Source organism: Seriola lalandi, unplaced genomic scaffold (genome assembly GCF_002814215.2).
Source record: "Seriola lalandi dorsalis isolate HSWRI2012SDOR001 ecotype SW California unplaced genomic scaffold, Sedor1 jcf7180002054259, whole genome shotgun sequence".
NCBI lineage: Eukaryota > Metazoa > Chordata > Actinopteri > Carangiformes > Carangidae > Seriola > Seriola lalandi.
In genome coordinates this window covers 224,046-241,823 of record NW_019524812.1, presented here as the reverse complement: position 1 = coordinate 241,823, position 17,778 = coordinate 224,046, and the positions used below count along the sequence as shown (strand labels likewise).

The 17,778-nt window shown below is 42.0% G+C and overlaps 4 protein-coding genes across 6 annotated transcripts in view; 2 read left to right on the top strand and 2 right to left on the bottom strand.

Moving 5' to 3' along the window:
* Positions 1-107: 107 nt before the first annotated feature.
* On the bottom strand, positions 108-3,103 carry neu4 (sialidase 4). The gene is made up of 3 exons (XM_023405012.2): positions 2,796-3,103; positions 2,015-2,270; positions 108-1,314 (listed from the first exon to the last, which is right to left on the bottom strand). The coding sequence occupies exons 1-3, from the start codon at positions 2,994-2,996 to the stop codon at positions 278-280; spliced, it is 1,494 nt and encodes a 497-aa protein (XP_023260780.1). The 5' UTR covers positions 2,997-3,103; the 3' UTR covers positions 108-277.
* Positions 3,104-5,167: 2,064 nt separating this feature from the next.
* On the top strand, positions 5,168-8,536 carry wdr53 (WD repeat domain 53). Its single transcript, XM_023405013.2, has 3 exons — positions 5,168-5,239; positions 6,367-6,862; positions 6,974-8,536. The coding sequence occupies exons 2-3, from the start codon at positions 6,374-6,376 to the stop codon at positions 7,661-7,663; spliced, it is 1,179 nt and encodes a 392-aa protein (XP_023260781.1). The 5' UTR covers positions 5,168-5,239; positions 6,367-6,373; the 3' UTR covers positions 7,664-8,536.
* A 193-nt stretch (positions 8,537-8,729) lies between these two features.
* On the bottom strand, positions 8,730-11,591 carry srprb (SRP receptor subunit beta). Its single transcript, XM_023405017.2, has 7 exons — positions 11,388-11,591; positions 10,946-11,040; positions 10,757-10,834; positions 10,599-10,681; positions 10,066-10,202; positions 9,905-9,959; positions 8,730-9,624 (listed from the first exon to the last, which is right to left on the bottom strand). The coding sequence occupies exons 1-7, from the start codon at positions 11,554-11,556 to the stop codon at positions 9,414-9,416; spliced, it is 828 nt and encodes a 275-aa protein (XP_023260785.1). The 5' UTR covers positions 11,557-11,591; the 3' UTR covers positions 8,730-9,413.
* A 1,808-nt stretch (positions 11,592-13,399) lies between these two features.
* The window catches only part of col26a1 (collagen, type XXVI, alpha 1), a 25,040-nt gene continuing 20,661 nt past the window's right edge, over positions 13,400-17,778 (top strand). For 2 of the 3 annotated variants that reach the window (XM_023405029.2, XM_023405027.2), the window contains exons 1-3: positions 13,401-13,926; positions 14,094-14,216; positions 15,150-15,253. In XM_023405029.2, coding sequence (XP_023260797.1) covers positions 13,721-13,926; positions 14,094-14,216; positions 15,150-15,253 — 433 coding nt within the window. In that variant the 5' untranslated portion in view covers positions 13,401-13,720. Of the gene's footprint in view, positions 13,927-14,093; positions 14,217-15,149; positions 15,254-17,778 lie in introns of all 3 variants that reach the window. The other variant, XM_023405028.2, reaches the window with a different exon arrangement.

Here is a 17,778-nt window from a genome sequence, read left to right as displayed (position 1 = left end):
AAAATTTTAATGACTCCTCATGTGTTCTATCAAATCATAATGGACAGATGATCAGCAAAAAACAAAAACCTCAAATATGTACAAGGCTTTTCCATCACTTCTGAGTCTGATTTGGTTGCAGTTAATGCAACTGAAATCAGCTGAGTAACACTACAAAACCTACATTACTCATAAGAACAATCTCTCTTGTAAATATTCTATGATATTCTGTAATACATGGTGGATGCGGTGTATATAAGGCAATTATTGGAAGAAACTATAACTCTATTACAAGCTTTTAAGACACAGAGCACATCTCAGTCAACTTGCTCTTCTTTCTCCTCTTCTTCACGTGAGGCACCTGTTGGAGAATTGGTGTTCTTTGAGCATCATGTCCACTACACCGACCTGCGTCAGATTCCTGTCTCTGCTGTCTTTCACACTCGTCGCCGTCATTTCCCAGCTGCACATCTCGAGGCAGATTATCAATGAGTTCGTACAGGGTGAAGATGCTGAAGCAGATTTCATCGTAGGCTGTTTTAGTACCACACTCGAACAGGCAGGCGAAGGCCACGGCGGGTGGTGCCCCAGGTGAGGGAGGCAGCTCCAGATAGGCCAGGTCAGAGTAGGCGCTGGGGCCCTCGTAGATCACCCAGGGGCCGCGCCAGCTGTCTGGGTCACGGGGAAATAAGCTGAGGAATACGCCCAGATCCCTGCGTGCAGTTGTCCATGTTGGGTGGGAGTACACTACCCAGGTGGGGGTGAGGAAATCTGGAGGGGCACTGTGATTGGGTGACAAAGGGCTGGTGGAAGCAGAAGTGATGTTTGGAGAGGGAGAGGTGGTGTGATTAGAGTGAGTCATGCAGGACGTCCTGTGTCTGGAGCGGTGTATAGGTTGGTGTAAGTGATGGTTAAGACTTTGGCATAGATGTAATGGGGCAGGAAATCCAACAGTGCTACCATGACAACCATTTCGAGGCTCCACCAGCCGCTGCACCAGCTGCCCCTCCTGAAACACAGCTCCATCATCCAGACTGAGGGCCTGCACCCTGTAGCCGAGAGGGCTGCGGGCATTGCAGTACAACACATTAGTCCCATCCTCTTCATCCACAGACACCATCTGACACTCCACACTCTCTGGGCCCGGCACCGCCTCCCCGAATCGCCAAGTTCTCCCATGGGTGTCACTGTGAAAGCAGAAGGCGTGGGGAATGGTCTGGCAGAGGTGTCCGAAGCACTCTTTGCACTCGATGTGGTAAGCGTAGGCGGGAATGAGCAGGCGACCTGACTTCAGCTGGATACCATGGCCCGGACCGAGAGCGAAGGTGGCCCATTCTTCAAGGAGGGAAGAAAAAGGGAGATACAAAAATTTTGTGGCACATTCACATGATACACATGAATGGCACTGATTAACTCAACAGAAAAACAGCATCGATACAGGATACTTAACTTTACCAGGTTTAGTTATCACATAATATTATAGAAGTATGAAGGCGTAAAGCTGTTCAGAAATTCATAGATAAAAAATTAGGAAAAAATTCAAATGAATTTTGTGTGGAAGGATTTTGTTTGTTTTGTTTTGTAAACATCTGGCGACCCCTTAGATTCATCTTGTGAGTGTCCGTGGATGGATTAAAGAACAGTCCTACCAGGCACAAGCCTGGGGGCCCGAGAGATCAGGCAGCTACAAAGAGACGACAAACGACACACCTGTGACTCCAACTGTCATTTGTGTCTCTTACAGTCTGGGGGTCCCATATAGGAAGGGCTGGGTGCCCATTCTCTCATAATCCGTGTTATGACTCCTATGTTTAGGACTCCCAGGGTAGCATAAGCATGAAGGGGTATTTTCAGGTTTACAGTACTCACTCAAATTATATCTGGGTGTAATATCTTAATCAAAAAGTGTCACAATTTCACATCCTGGTGCTCTGATTTTCATCTTAATAAGACTGTTTTCTAAGTCTCAGTGGAAACTCAGTAACACAGTGGAAGTGTGTTTTAGGTTGGATTTTCCCTTTATGAATTCTCTGACCTTTAATAGTGTCTCCTATGACTCTCTTAGTAAGATCGGTGACAGCAGTCCAGGTGTCTCCGTCGTCTGTGCTGCAGATGTAGCAGAGTCGGGTCACGTTCTTGCCCGTCACCAGCTGATAGGACTCCGAGGTGTGGCCCAGAACAGCGATGAAGAACAAGAACAGGGTGCCTGTGAACTCGTCATACACCGGGCACGGGTTCATGGACCGGTGGCCTGTCAGGAAAGCAGTGCCCAGGACACGCATGTCCTCCCACTGGAGCAGCACAAGGGAGAAGGAACGGAGATTAGAAAGGAAGACATAGTAGATAGCAGTAGAACAGATACAATGAAATGATTTAGGAATGAATAGAAAGAGACAAACAAAAAACAAAGCTACGAGCAAGACTTGGCTGTTCCACCCAAATTACAAAACATGTATTTACACATAACTCAAGGTCCCTTCACTGGCTTTTTATTTAGTCTGTCTCCTGAGTATCTGAAGGTCAAGACTGTAACCTTTGCAACATGACTGTGCTTTGGTATTATAAGCTAACATGTGTTCCACTATAAGCCCCCAAAAAAGCTGGTTACTCTAATTGACCTGCTCTGTGAATATGTACTTGTTTGACACCTTTTAGGTCAGAAATTTAAATGTTGAGCTGTACATTTCAAAGGTACTCCTTCATAGTTGAACTAGATTTTTAAACAAGCACTTTTACTTTTAATTAATTACAATAACGAGTACATGTCTTCAATCTACAGGGCTCTACGGCCGTCAGACCCAGTGAACAACACTGACCTCTACATAGTTTCTGTAGAACGTGCCTTTCCTCATGACCAGCAGGTGAGCCTGAGAGTCAGATGGGCTGAGTCTCTCCTCACAGAAGGCCAGAAAGGACCTGGAGTGTGACAAGTAGAGCAGTGCTGGGACTCTGTACGTCACTCCGTTTGGCTCTTTATGAAAAAGCACCGACCTCGCTGGGAAATAGGGTGACCTCATTCTCTCTGGTGTGTGAATATTTCTGGGTACCTCCAAGTCCTCTGAAAAGAAAAGTCAGGATCAGAACTACCTTTATTGGATTAAAGGATTATCTTAAAGGACAGGTTCGCAATTCTTCAATCCTGTCTTGAAACAATAAGCGGGTGTTCATATGAGGAAGCCAACTGAGTCTTCATCTCACTAAACAGTGTCTGGAAAAAGTCCAATTTCAGACTAAGCTAGTTCATCTGTTACTAATGTCAATTCTGTTTGCCATCTCAACCATTGCAGCAATGTTAATGCACTTCTTCCCCCTGATACTGGAGACCCTGTTCAAGCTGTTGAACATCAGATTCATTAGGATAAAACAAGGAAATTTCTAGTTGAGTTCCATATTTAAAAAAAATTTAAGCTTCACTTATTACATCTTTAATTTAAGCACAATTTGAATCTAACTCTACAAAAGATGCCACTTACCTCATACATCAGACATTACAACTCTAACAAGCCGGATTTAAAGGCTGAATAAAGAAATGCATCTGGGAGGAGTTGTATAACTGACAAGAAGCCTGGTTTTAAATAGAGCACAAACTGTCAGAACTACTCACAAATTCCCTCTTATATGTTTTAGCAACTTCAGCATCACAATAAGTTAGCACAGAGCAAGAGGAACTTCTCACTATAACGACATTATGAAGAGGAAATTGTGCACAGGTTATGAACAGAAAAAGGCAAATACTTACACTCGCTATGCTCTGTGAACTGCTGCTGCTTTGTGGGGATATACTGTATGTGTCAGCACTTGAATGTTGGGTTGACAGTGTAATGTGTGTGTTGGGGGGGGGGGGGTGTAGTTGGTTTGTGTGTGTTTTCGGGTGAGGGTCTGAAAACGATGGCCTCTCCTCTCCGTCCCCTATTCAGTGCAGCAGCATGGCATGCTGCTCACTGACCCAGAAATGGACCGCACTCATCAGATCTACAGCTTTGGATGAATCAGCGCAGAGCAGCCATTGTGGAAATGAAGGCCGAGTGGGGCCATGCTGAACAATGATTTGATGCTCTGCCTCCTCTGTGTCCTCTGTGGTTTTCCTTTTCATTTTCTGCAGAATGTGTAGGAACTGATACTGTGTTGCTTTCAGTGTAAAGCACACTACTTCTGCAGCTCGCTTCTATTTCACTATTTATTTGTTCATATACTGCAAGACAATCATTTTGAGTTACCAGGTTGTAGAAAATCCTCCTCCAGCATTGCACTTTTGTCTTTTTGGCTCTTGAATTCATTAGGGAAACCCCTCCAATGGACTGCTGGATAACTTACTCTATTGAAAAGCAACTATTTTGATCATTTAATGGTTTTGAGTCGTTCTTTAAGAAAATACATATGCCAATATTTTTAACATCTCAAAGTTGAATAGTAGTTGTAATAGTAGACTCAATATATTAACATTTATAATTGTAAGTGACTAACAAACTTTTACTAATGGCTCATTAGAAATTGAGAAACTCCACCATTTGATGTCATACTGCAAAGCCACATTATTACCAAAACATTTTATTTAAACAGGGCACACCCATGCAAGATATTAGTATTTAAAGTACAGAATGCAAAAATATCAAATGTTAATAAAGCAGTTTATAAGTGGATGTGCTGTGGCTGCTTTCTATAAAATAAACAAACAAGGTCTCCCTAATGAATTAAAGAGCATTTTGTAAACCCATTATGAATGGTGATCAGAAGGTGATGCAGGTGAAGGTGAAGAGGTTCCTAATCTGTGAACACAAATTATATATGGATGTATGGAGTATGTGTTTATGCGTATATTCTGTATTTCTGTTTCACGACTTCTGAGCGGCTCAGTATTGTTGTAGAGATATATCACACGGAGCATAGTAAATCAGTGAAATTAAAGGTTTAAAAGAGAGTAAAACACGGGAATATCAGTTTTGCCCATTTGCCAAATAGAGAGTAAAACAATACCCTGAACTAACCTTCCAGGCAGCAGTTCGCGCCAACTTTGTACAAAAAGGGAACAACCTTTTACCAGTTAAGTATTTCAAGTTTTACACATTAAAATATACAATGGAGCTGTATCAATAGTTCAGAAAATAAAAATGAGCTATTTGACGCGACAATTTTTATGGCTGCCATCACCACTGCCTGAAAGGCAGTACTCAGGGCCGAGTGTTTGCCTCCCTGTTGTGACATAATCAAATAGCGACTCAGTCGCACATGGCAGCCTGGAGTTTTGACTGCACTCGCTAAGGTACTGTAATTCTCTAGTCCTGGCGTTATCGACAATGTCACAGCACCGTCATGTCATAGATTATTGTAATCTGCACATTGACAACAACATGTTTGTTACTGCAGCCAGACCTTCAGCTGAACATGAAGTTCATATTAGATTTTAGGCTAACGAGTCAGCAGAGCCAGAGCACATACTATCTGGTTTAATCTGGTTTCATATCTGTTTTCTTCTTAAAATACAAACTCCTGGATACTTGGTAATTAAAACGTAACCAAACTGAGTGCTCCTCTCTTTGTATGCGAGTCAGTTTCCATTAAAAGACGCAGAAACCATCAGAAAACCACACATTAAAGCACTTTTGTTAAACATTTATATATATTTTAACTTGTCTTGCTGCCAGAAGTTGTTCTCTAAAGAAAAACATGATTTATGGTTATACATGTTGCTGTCCTTACTTTGTCAGTCAGTCTGACTAGCCAAGTATGACCTACATTACTCTTTGTAATCTAATTGGTTGGTTTGTAGTCATATTCTAATTGATTAGTTGTGGTCGTATTCTGATTGGTTAGTTTACTTGTAATTGTATTCTGATTCATTGGTTGGTTTGTAGTGCTATTCAGATCAGTTGATATGTAGCCGTATTCTGATTAGTTGATTTACAGCTCTATTCTGATTGGTTGGTGGGTAGTGCTATTCTGATTGGTTGATTTGTAGCTCTATACTGATTGGTTTGTAGCCCTTTTTTGATTGATTGGTTGGTTTGTAGCTAGTGAGACATAATGAACCAGAACAGGCATTATTTTTGCGGGTTCATCAGTCCCATCCTCGTGAATGCAGTATTGTAGTAAAGACTTGAGGGAATTTCTTCAAACTTGACACAAATGTTCACTTGGACTCGAAGATAAACTGATTAGATTTTGGTGGTCAAAGGTCAAGGTCACTGTGACTGCACAAAACATGTTCTTAACCTTAACCTTAAGAATTCACACAGCAAATATGACAATATTTCACAAAAATGGTTAATATTTTATATAGTTCTGGATAAACAGGGATAAAACCTGAAACTAGTCTGAGTGGCGGAGACATACAACCGCTAAGAGGTGATTCTAGTTTCTCTAGTAATAAGTTATTGATATGTTTTGCAGGGTCACCATGGCCAGGCAGTGGTCTGAGGGCCACTCCACATCCATCCTGTGTGTTGGAGCTTCTCTGGGCCCTGAGAGTCTCCTCGCTTCAGGCTCTGAGGGTGGAGAGGTGACGGTTTGGAGCCAAGAAGGAACCATCATAGGCAGACTCACCCTTCCCGGGGAAGAGGACAGCACAAGTGTTGTGTTTTCACCTGCAGCTCCGGGCCACCTATATGTGTCACATGGAGACACAGTAAGTGTACTCGACCCCAGGAACCTGAAGGGACCCATGGAGGAGTTTCAGGGTGCAGGAGAGGAGGAGATCAATGCTTTAGCATTGAATGAGACAGGTTCAGCCCTGGCAGTGGCTGATGACTCTGGGGCAGTGCGGGTGCTGGAGCTTCCTGGGGGAAAAGTATGTAGGACTCTTCACAGACACACTAACATCTGCTCCTCTGTGGCTTTCAGGCCTCACAGACCCAACAACCTGGTGTCTGCTGGACTGGATATGCAGGTGAGAGAGAGGAGACATAAGACCGTTCACCGTATGTATGTTTTTTCATATCATCCGAGACTAAATTTGATGGCATTTCTCTCTAATTTGTTTGACCTTTTCTTGCTTCAGGTGATGCTGTGGGGTCTGCAGAAGACTCGCCCGCTTTGGACACTGAATCTTCAGGATGTAGCAGAGGATGAAGGTGACCATCAGCAGCGCCCTGGTCAGCTTTTCAACCCGCCACTAGCTCACTGTGTTTCTGTGGCGAGTTGTGGAAACATTTTGGGTTGTGCAGCAGAAGACGGGCGGGTGCATCTGATGCGGATTGGCACTGGTTCTAAACTGGAACAGCAGGGAGCAGTCAAAGCCCACAGTCAGGGAGCCTCACAAGCCCACTTTGTTAGCTTCCTTTCCCACCCATACTGGCTTGTCACCGGGGGGAATGACGGCCAGGTAGCCCTGTGGGACCTCAGTAAGCACCCAGTGGTGGCTCCAGACGCAAAAGCCAAAACCAGAGTGACAGCAGCTCCACGCAGGAAGGGCAAGGGCAAGACGAAGAGGAAAGAACAATCCCAGGATAAAGCAAAGACCCCACAAAAGGATGAAGGAGAGAAGGAAGAAGCCGAAGTGGAGGGTGAAGCTGCAGCAGCAGCTGTAGCTGCAGAGGACGTGACGGAGGAGAAGTCTGGACCCAAACTGAGCATCAGTCATGGGGACAAGGTGAACTGGCTGTGCCCTGCTGTGCTGAAAGGAGAACACTGTGTGGTAGTAGCTGATCAGAGCTGTAGTCTGACTGTCTACCCTCTGTCTCAACTATAGTCACTTCACTGTCTGCTCTTAAAATCTTTTGTTTTGGTCATAGGAGACCCTTAGTTTGACTTTCTTTACTTTTAGTTTTATTGCATTTTTAAAAATTCTTCAGAGAATACAATCCTGTGTTTGTTTCTGTAAGGAACTGGCAGCATAACCCATTTTTTCAATAAGATTTGTTTTTGCATGTACGGCCCCTGGACGTTTGGTCTAAACAGCATGTCTTCTTACTGTGACGTCTGATCTTACGTAGATCTTTACAGCAGCAATCAAGCCTCACATAAAGGGATTTCTATGAGCTTTCACACAATATTTAACAAACTAAATGTGTAATTGTTTTTGGAGGTTTCATTTAATGCAGGCTTCACTAATTGGATTTGGCTAAGTTGGCTTTGGTTTAGTGTCTGTGTTGTCCTATTAAAAAAATGTCCTCTGAAATATATTTTGCTCTGGCATTGGATTAATTACATTTTTGTACATGTTACATCTGTGATACTACCACATTAGACAACAGAAATGAGCATTTCATGTCTAAGTGAGTCCGCTGCTCTTTTATAGATAAATACATCTCAATCCAAACCAGGTGCCAGACAGAAAGCAAAGCATTGAGTAAACTGAACGCTCTTTCCAAAGATGTTTGAAAACAGTTTACAGCACAGATTACACAGCCACACTTCTTAATTGCTTAATAAAGTCCTGTGATCTGTCACATGATGTCGGCCTCTGGGGTACAGTGGTACAGTTTTTAAAATGAATGTAAAGCAGCATCTTGGGAACTGACGCCCTACTAACCCCACTATAATTATGTTATTAGGCAATTTTTTGTCTGTACATGTCAATGATTAAATCCTTTTTGCTGCCTGTGGATCATTACAGGATGAACACACGTTTAACTGTTTAATTTCCTCCCACTCTGATCTATGTGACCATTTCTTTTACACTACCACACTGTATAGTGTTTTCTGCTGAAAACAAAACCCTTTCTCCTTATACTCTCTGGACCTCATTTGAATCGCCATCAGGCATCAGACATTTCACATCGTCAGTTTGTTTTTCTTTTTTAAATAAGCCACAATTACAAACAACATTTCATTCTTGTATGACTACAATAAATTCATACATTCATTGCAAATGCACTGTATTCACACAATATTTCCACTCAATCAAACCGTCATTCTGCAAACAAGCAAAACACTTTTCTATAAGAATACCAGAAAAAAGGCACAACGCTGACTGTGAAGTGAATGAATAAATGCAATTCACACCTGTTTTCATAGGGCAGCACACAGGTCAGACTAGTTGAGAAACATTTTAAATAAAAATGGTGAAATAACCTATGATACTTTTTCTTTAAATTGCAATTATAAACAACACATGAAGTTTCCCAAATTTCTTAAAGCTAAATATTTTCTAATCGAGCAAATAAAGCAATTCAAGGTGGTGATGTTCACAGTAAGACGGACACTGAAGAAGCGCATGATCATTTCTCAACACTAGAGCAACCTGACAAACAGCTTTCAGTCTTTTTTTCAGAGTTTTTTCATTGAATATGTCTCAAATGCTCTTCTACCTTCAATGTCATTGTATGTTTTACATTGACAGTCAGAACAGATAGGACCGTGTCGGACTGGTTACTCCTGTCAAGTAGATACTCCACCGAGATGCATTTGTCATCCCTCCTTTGATTACTGAAGAGACAGTGGACGTTGAGGTGATCTGATCCAAGGTCTGTGCCTTTTAGGATGCTGAGTTGGTCATTTTACAGTTTAGCCAAGCTGCTCTCCAAGTTCTCGATGTCTGCACTTCCATCTTCACCTTTGCTACCACGGGCGCTGCACTCCAGGAACTCCACCTTCATGGGCAGTTGGCTGAACTCAAAGTCCTTGCCTTTCTTCCCCAGATACAGACTGCCACCGACAGAGCCATCCTGAGAGCTGAGGGCTGCTGAGCGAGTCACTCGTAAGGTGTTCCTGTGAAAAAAGATTTAAAAAAATAATTCGACTCAGATGGTCTGCCAAAACAATGGGTAACAGATAAAAGATCAATCACCAGCATAACAACTGAAATGATAACAATTAAACAGGACATGATTATTACAATACAACATGTGTGGAAGTTTTGCATCATACTGAAATTTGCCTAAAATGTAACTGTAATAGAATCTGAACATGTATATCGTGACTGAATGGTGATGGTCCAAAAGTACAGTATGTTGATAAGTATCCGATAAAAGAGCTAATTTTTACTTACAATTCCTTTTCCAGTTGCTGCTGAATTAGTTTAGCTGATTTTGCCATGGTGATATCTAAAGAATGAAGACATCAGTAAATAGATGAGCAAATAAGCAGTTTTAGGGAAAGACAAACAAAGGTGACTGAAATGAATTTTTGATGGTAGAAGAGCTTTTTCACCTTGTTTGTTACATGTCATCAGGAGAGCTGGAGCATTTCTGGAGATCACAGTGTCCGTCAACAAGACATACAAGAATTCTGCCACATCTCTCACTTCCTTCTGGAAGATAGCGCTGTCCACTACAAACACGATCGCTCTGAAGAGATGGATGAGAAGATAAAAATATATGTACTTGAGCCGCAACAGTTAATCAACAGAGACACGATTAATCAGCTACTTCAATAATTGTTAAATTGTAGTTTTTAATCAAAAATACCAAATGTTTGATGGCTCTAGGTTCTCAAATGTAAGAAGTTACAGCCTTTCTGTGCCTTACATTAAATATTATTGAGTTTTGAACTGATACTCTGACACTAGGAATCCGTGATGGACGATCTCACTGTTTTCTAATGTTTCATAAAAAATAGGTAGATTGATTGATAATGAAAACAACTTAGTACCAGCCTTGATATAGAAATATCTATCAGGTACTGGTAACTTTACCCCACTAGAAATGAGCATCTATTATTCAGGCAGGTTGTCCTGTTCTCACCTGGCTGCAGACTTGAACTTCTCCAGGTACTGTGGACGAAGACTGTCATGTCCTGGCAGGTCTATCAGAGTCCAGGTGCTGCCCTGAATACAAGAGGGAGAGGGGACAACTGTAAACCACGTTCATCATGGCAGGATGATATGCAAACGTAGACTCACCCTGTCGTTTTTGGCTTTGTACGGAGCACTGCTGTCAGTAATGGAGGTCTGTGTCCGCTTGAACTTTCCTGACAGCAGCTGCAAATACATTAAATGCACAGTCACTAACAACGCAGGTTAATCACGCATCAGAGCTGAGAGTCCTGTGACAGACAACGTGGCGACTTCATTTCAGTTGCACCCACTCACCCGGCTAAAGAGAAGCGTTTTCCCGGAGTCACACAGTCCAACCAGCAGCACGGCGCTCTGGACAGTTTTACTGCTAAGAAAGTACTTTAGAAAGACTGAAAAGAGAAAACAGGGAGGTTTGTCACTGACTTATCATCGACTTGTCTGTTAAACAATACGTACTAAGTTTGAATGACATCGGGAAAAGCTGTGCAACTGACAGCTGTCTGCTTTATCTTAGCAGTTAGCTTCCTTGCTCTTCCTTGCTCAGCTAATGGGTGTGAATCACTCACTTTTATATAAAACAAAGCGTAGAGATCAAATGTCAATACTGTTTATAAAACAAACCCGCTTTCCAACAAGCTGGCTCTCCGTAGCTATCTACGCCAAGCTAAACGCTGTGGGCCTAGCCTGCTAAGCTAACGTTAGCATGCTAACTTCAGCACTGACGCCCACTTCTTACCACAGGTGATGACAACAGCCGCCAAAGCGACGATAACTCCGATCAGAAAAACAGGGTCTTGGTCCTCCAGTTGCTGACGAATGGATTCAATGTAAGGTTCAAATGGGTTTTCTGCCATTTCCACTTCTGCTTTGTCGCCCATGTTGCCCCCGGTGCTATCTGCCTCCATCTGCCCGATCAAGCTAGCCTGAGAGTGTGAGTGGTGTTGCCAGATTTGACGGATAAAGCGAAGCGCAGCCTCTCGTGGTAAAAGTGGCCCAGTTTCTAATTTTCACTATCAGTATTACATTTTTTAATACTGTTGATTAAATGTTTTTTTTTACAACGTTTTTGGATGCAGCTATATGAGACATTTACAGTCTTGTTAAAGGTCTTGACTCATATAAACAGATTTAATTTTTTTAACAAGAAGCAGAGAGTATAATGAAAATAAGATTATACATATTTCTGCAATCGGGGTCTAAGTGTGTTACATTAGCCTGCCTTGTTTCCATGAGCTGTGTTTAACTGCTGTTGCAGCATCTTTTGAAGGCGTTGATAAGCAGCATAACAATAACTAACTTTAAGTTGCTTTTAGATCACCTGCATACACCTGTCCCTTTCACCTCACACAGTATCTTTACCTCACCTCCCTCCCTCTGCGCCTCCCTTACACCTTGAAGACCTCTGGAACATAACCTAACTATGTGGAAACAGCCCTATTAGTAGAAAATGTAGCTCCAGTTAAACCAGGTAACGGACCAGGTAATTTTTTTTAACCCACCCAGAGAAAGTGGCCCCATTCGACGGGAAAATCGTCCAACCTGGCAACCCTGAATGGGACACGTCTCCTTCTTTCTGAAGCCTGTACAGAGCCTAAAGCGTCAGCAGGGGGCGCTGCTGACCAGGACATGTCCAGTTTATTCCCGCTGTTGTGTCTAAACTGGTGACTGGAACCAGTCAGAGGGTTACCAACAAAACCAGGAAAATGATAGTTTGGAGTCACTTGTATTTGGTCTGCACACGCATGTATATGGATGTCAGTTTTAAAAGAAAAATAATTAACGAACTAACGAATTGCAACAGTTAATACACATGGTGAATCACAAATAATAAGATATGTCAAAATTTTGCTTTCAGCAAATTATGAGAAGTCAAGAATACGATTTAGTAGGCTAAATCAAAACTATGAGATAATGAACCAAAATTGGGTTTTAAGTCAATTTATGAGCTAACAGCCCAAGTCAATATTCCACTTTCTAAGTCAAATTTATGCGCTATAGGGAGCATTACTTGCAAAGTCAAAGGCATGAGATAATAAATCTGAAATCTTCCTCACGAAATCAAAGCTATGAGAGAATAAACCAAAGACAATTGGCTGAAGGTGAAGTTATTTTTGATGTAATATGTCAATATGTCTGTGAAGTATTAAGTCAAAATTATAATTCTAAATAAAATAACATAGCCTACAATATTTTTTTTGTCATTTTTGGTGTAAATGAGCTTCAACATGTATAATCTGATATCTAGCTAATATATTTAGATATCTAGCACAAAAAAAAGAAGAAAAAATCCTTTCAGATGCTGTTCGCTAAAACTTTTTGCAGTTTATTTTTTTCGGTGCATTATTGGCTTCAGTTTTCGGTGACCAAGGTCTCGTTAAAATTCTTAAATCTGCTTCCATCATAATTAACTGTAGTTGTAGCTAAACTATTGGCAATCGAATCTCAGAGGATAATTTAGTCAGTAATCTGGTACTTGACAAAGTGATGGAAGTTAACAGAGACCAAGATCAGAATGTCATTGTTCATATCTCTAGTTGTTACCCCGGGTTTGTGTGGCCTGAAAGAATATAGCCTACTTAAAATAAGTCGCTAGGTGGTAGTTAATTGATGCATCGATGAGGGTAATAAAGAGCATTACATAAGAGCGTTGGAGCTCAATAACTGTGAATTCACCATTGAACATCTCGTTCACATTATAGCTCCCATGCAGACTGAATGCTGGTGGTTTTCGACTCGGACCAGATGCGCTTTTACGCACTCAGTCTCCAGCCCTCACACTCAGCGCACTTTTTACGCACACTGGATATTTGACTCCTCGGTCCTCGACACTATGTCAAACGTCAGAAACCCACATTATTCTATAGGAAGAGGCTGTGTGTCATTCATTTTGAGCTCTTGAGAGGGCCAGTCTGTATTTCGTCGGGAAGACGAAATGACCACCTCGTTAACGGCTGCATTGGGGTTTGCTTAGACTTGCTGTAGCCTACACTTCTCATTCTAGATACTGTAGATCTGTCAAAGAGGAATTTATAACTTCGGGATTTACTTGAAAACCCTCGGTATTTGCAGATGTCTCTATCAGGGATTAATCAAAAGGAGATGATGGCTTTATCGTTCCTCTACGCGCTGTGCATGTGGATAACTTTAGTCTGTCCTTCGGTAGGAACTGGGTTTGTTTATCACTTTCCAGGCATCGCTGTGCAGCGGCAGCGCATCAAATCGGAACAGAGCGGCAGCACCGGACCACCTGGTACCGGCTCTCGTACCCAACTCAGGTGAGCACAACTGGAAAAGGCGCCTTTACACTGCAGGTGTTGTAAAAACAAAAAACAAAAATGTCTTCATGTCTTCATGTACAACCTCCATTGGTGATTATGCATGGTTTCTTTCATACAGTAGGCTATACATGATAAAAGAGACATTTATGTCGTGTATGTTTTAGGAACTGGTGTCAGTACACTGTTTCCAAAACAGTGTCCTGTCAGGTGCACAATGGGACAGAAACCACGGTGCAGAGAGTGTTTCAGGGCTGCCGATGGCCCGGACCTTGTTCCAAAGTCATCAGGTATTTGTACCCACTCAGTCCTCACTGCTACTCCCATCAGCCATATCGTCTTCTCCTGTCTCCTCGTTCCTTTGTCTGCGAGGATAACACTGTTTTGCTGCTCATAGCCTGTATGGGGCTTCCTTCATGGTAGCAGGGGCGGATTTAGTGATTTGAGGGACCTTGGCAATCTCTCTCATGCTGTGTTTACACAATTTCCCTTAATGAAAATGAATTAGCAGTGGTAGAAGAAGAAAGTCTTGCATTCAGTGTTTTACTTGTGGTATTAACACAATGAAATTAAACTTACTTTAAAGGAGCCATTTTGTAAGTTTAGCAATAACAGCTACTTTCCAGTCTAGAAGAAATGTCTCCAGCATTAACTCTTCTCTCTATCATGTCATAAAACACTAACCAGCTAACCGTGTCACTTTCATGACTCACTGCAGCCTCCAGTCTGCCCTGAAGAGGTAGCGCTGCTCAGAGGGCATATTATAACCTCTTGTATTATAAAGACAACTATGGCCGAAGCTCTTGTCAAACCACAATCACCACCACCCGCTCCCAGCAAGAAACCACGTTCAGCGGCGGAGAAAACTTACAAATAGCCCCTTTTAAGTATTTTAAAGTATTTTAACTTTCTGAAATAGAAAGGACTGAATCCTTTAAGTGACTGAGAAGTTTAAAGTTGTATAAAATGGAAATATTCAAGTAAAATACATGTAACTGCAACATTCCCACTTTGAATCCAGCCAGGGACCTTTTTTGTTTTCTTTCCCTCCCCTAATTTTCCAGTCCCCACTCAACTGTTCACTGTCGAACAAAGGCAGAAATCCCATAAAAAAAAACACTAAAGAGAACAAAGCTTGAATATTTGCCTGTTGAATGTGTCCGTGCATTTGTGTTTCTGCATGTGTGTGTCCCTGTAGTCAGTTACCACGAGTTCTTTTCCAGCTACAGGACCCTCATCAGGCCGTCCTTCAAGCTTACCTACAAGCAGGTCACAGCTCTGGAGTGGAGATGTTGCCCAGGGTTTGTGGGAGAAGAGTGTCGGGAAGGTGAGTTTCTTATTGCTTCTTTTTTTATTCTTTCACATGATGTAACTTTTTCAAAACTTGGACTAGAGGAATTGCAGACACAGTGTGGTCTCTGAAGTTAATACTCTCAAGGACTGAAATAAAGGCCATGTGTTTTGCCTGGACCCATCTGTGTCTTTTTAGTAGCACCAGGCAGCTTTACCCACATCAGTGCCTTTTTTTATGTTTGGCGCTGTGTAGTCGGGTAGCTTGCTAATCGTGCTACTGTGCAGCAGTGGATATGATTGTGAAGTTGTTTTGAATTAAGACTGAAAGCCTGTTTTGGATTACTTTTGGGAACATGCACTGCAGTGAAACAACGGTTGAAAGGGATCCTCTGTGGTTTTGTACCTTTTTCTTTTACAGCCATGTTTTCAATACGCTTCTGTGCCTGGAAGGAGGAGGATTAAAATCACATCTCTCTTTCTCTCTCTCTCCTTCTGAATCTTTCTCTCTCTTTGTAAGTGTGTGTGAGTATGTGCACAGACATCAATTATTCTTTTATTGCAGACAGCACAGAGGCAGTTTTGCTTGTCTCCTCGAATATCATCATGGCCATGGCAATGGTCAAAAGAATGAATGAAAAAAGCTCAGAGGAACATTCAGCAGAGTGGCTTGTAAAGTGGGAGGTAGTCTGGGTTTCGGTGGTGGGCAGCACTGCTCCTGGACACCATAGACCGCAGACTTTGAGCCAAGTAAAGGCCAAAATTTTCAGCCAGGGGTGAGCCACCGCAGTCAACATGAAGCCACAGAGTGGGAGTGTAGGGCTGCCTCGACTCTGCTGTTCATATATAGTGCATTCAGAAAGTATTCAGAGACCTTCAGTTATTTCACATTTTGTTATGTTACAGCCGTATGTTAAAATCATTTAAAAGCATTTTTTCACTTTTCATTCATCACTTTACACTCAATACTTCATAATGACAAAGTGACTGAAATATGGCTTTGACGTAAGTATTCAGACCCTTTGTTATGACACTAGCATTTCAGCTCAGGTGCCATTTCTCTTGATCATCTTTGAGATATTTCTACACCTTGATTGGAGTCCACCTGTGGTAAATTCTGCTGATTGGACATGAGTTGGAAAGGCACACACTTGTCTATATAAGGTCTCACAGCTGACGATGCATATCAGAGCAAAAACCAAGACATGAGGAGAAAGGAAGTGCCTGCAGAGCTCAGAGACAGGATTGTGTCGAGGAAGATCTGGGGAAGGCTAAAAAAACACTTCTGCTCCATTGAAGGTTCCCAAGAGCACAGTCGCCATCCCGACAGTGAAATATGGCAGCGTCATGCTATGGGGATGTTTTTCAGAAGCAGAAACAGGAGGCTGGTAAGGGGTTGAGGGACGGCTGAACGGAGAGAAGTACAGTGATATCCTGAATGAAAACCTTGTCTGGAGCTCTCAGGACCTCAGACTGGGCTGAACGTTCACCTTCCATCAGGACAATGAAAACAGCCAAGACAACACAGAGGTGGCTCAGTGACAAGTCTATGAGAGCCAGAGCCCTGTCTTTAACGCAATTGAAAATCACTGAAGAGACCTGAAAATGGTTGTCCAGCAACTGTCCCCATCCAGCCTGACAGCGCCTGACAGCCTAACACTCAGGGCTGTAATCGCTGCCAAAAGTACTCAACTAATTACTGAGTAAATGGTCTGAATACTTATGTCAATGTGATATTTCAGTAATTGCTTTTTAAGAAATTTGCATAAAATTCTGAAATTGTGTTTTTGCTTTGTCATTATGGGATATTGAGTGCAGACCGATGAGGGAAAAAAAGATTTTCTGTTTTTATTTTAACATAACGCTGAGAAATAACAAAATGCGAAAGAATTGAAGGGGTATAGCTCACAACTCCACTGACAGCTACCTTAAATTTTCAGATATTACATTTTAAATATTGTGGATGGCTGTAAAAGGGAGATTGAGGCTGCACTGGCAGACATACAGTCATTCAGTATGCACAGTAACCACAGTAAACCCACTTCAAAAGTTTTATATTAACGTTATTTAGTACACGCTCCGACATGGTCGTTTTTCTTTTTTTTTTTTTTTTGGGTTGGGCAATATGGCAATTGGAGTGTCACTGAAAAAACACTGGCATGCTCTGTCTACATTTGTCCAAGATTAACAGTTACCTCAATGAGCAAGTTTTGCGTATTGGTAATAATTACCACACCTTGTTCCATTTTGCAAAATTATTCATTGTTGCACTTGGATGGGCAAGATTTACCACGAGTTCAGGAAGCATTCTTTAACATTAACGGAATAAACACAGACATCATTACAAAGCTTTTGGAAACCATTATTTGCCCGCTGGTGGATATTATTCCTGACAAAGATTAACACATAGCTATATCCGCTGAGTCTGTAATGCCAGAGATTATGGTTCACTTGAAACCAAAGTGGTTGCAGGAGTGTGAAGAAGTAATCTGGCTGTTTATTTAACATTTGCTGAAATGTATTTGCACTTTCTAATGGCTATAGAGCGGGGGGGGGGAGGGG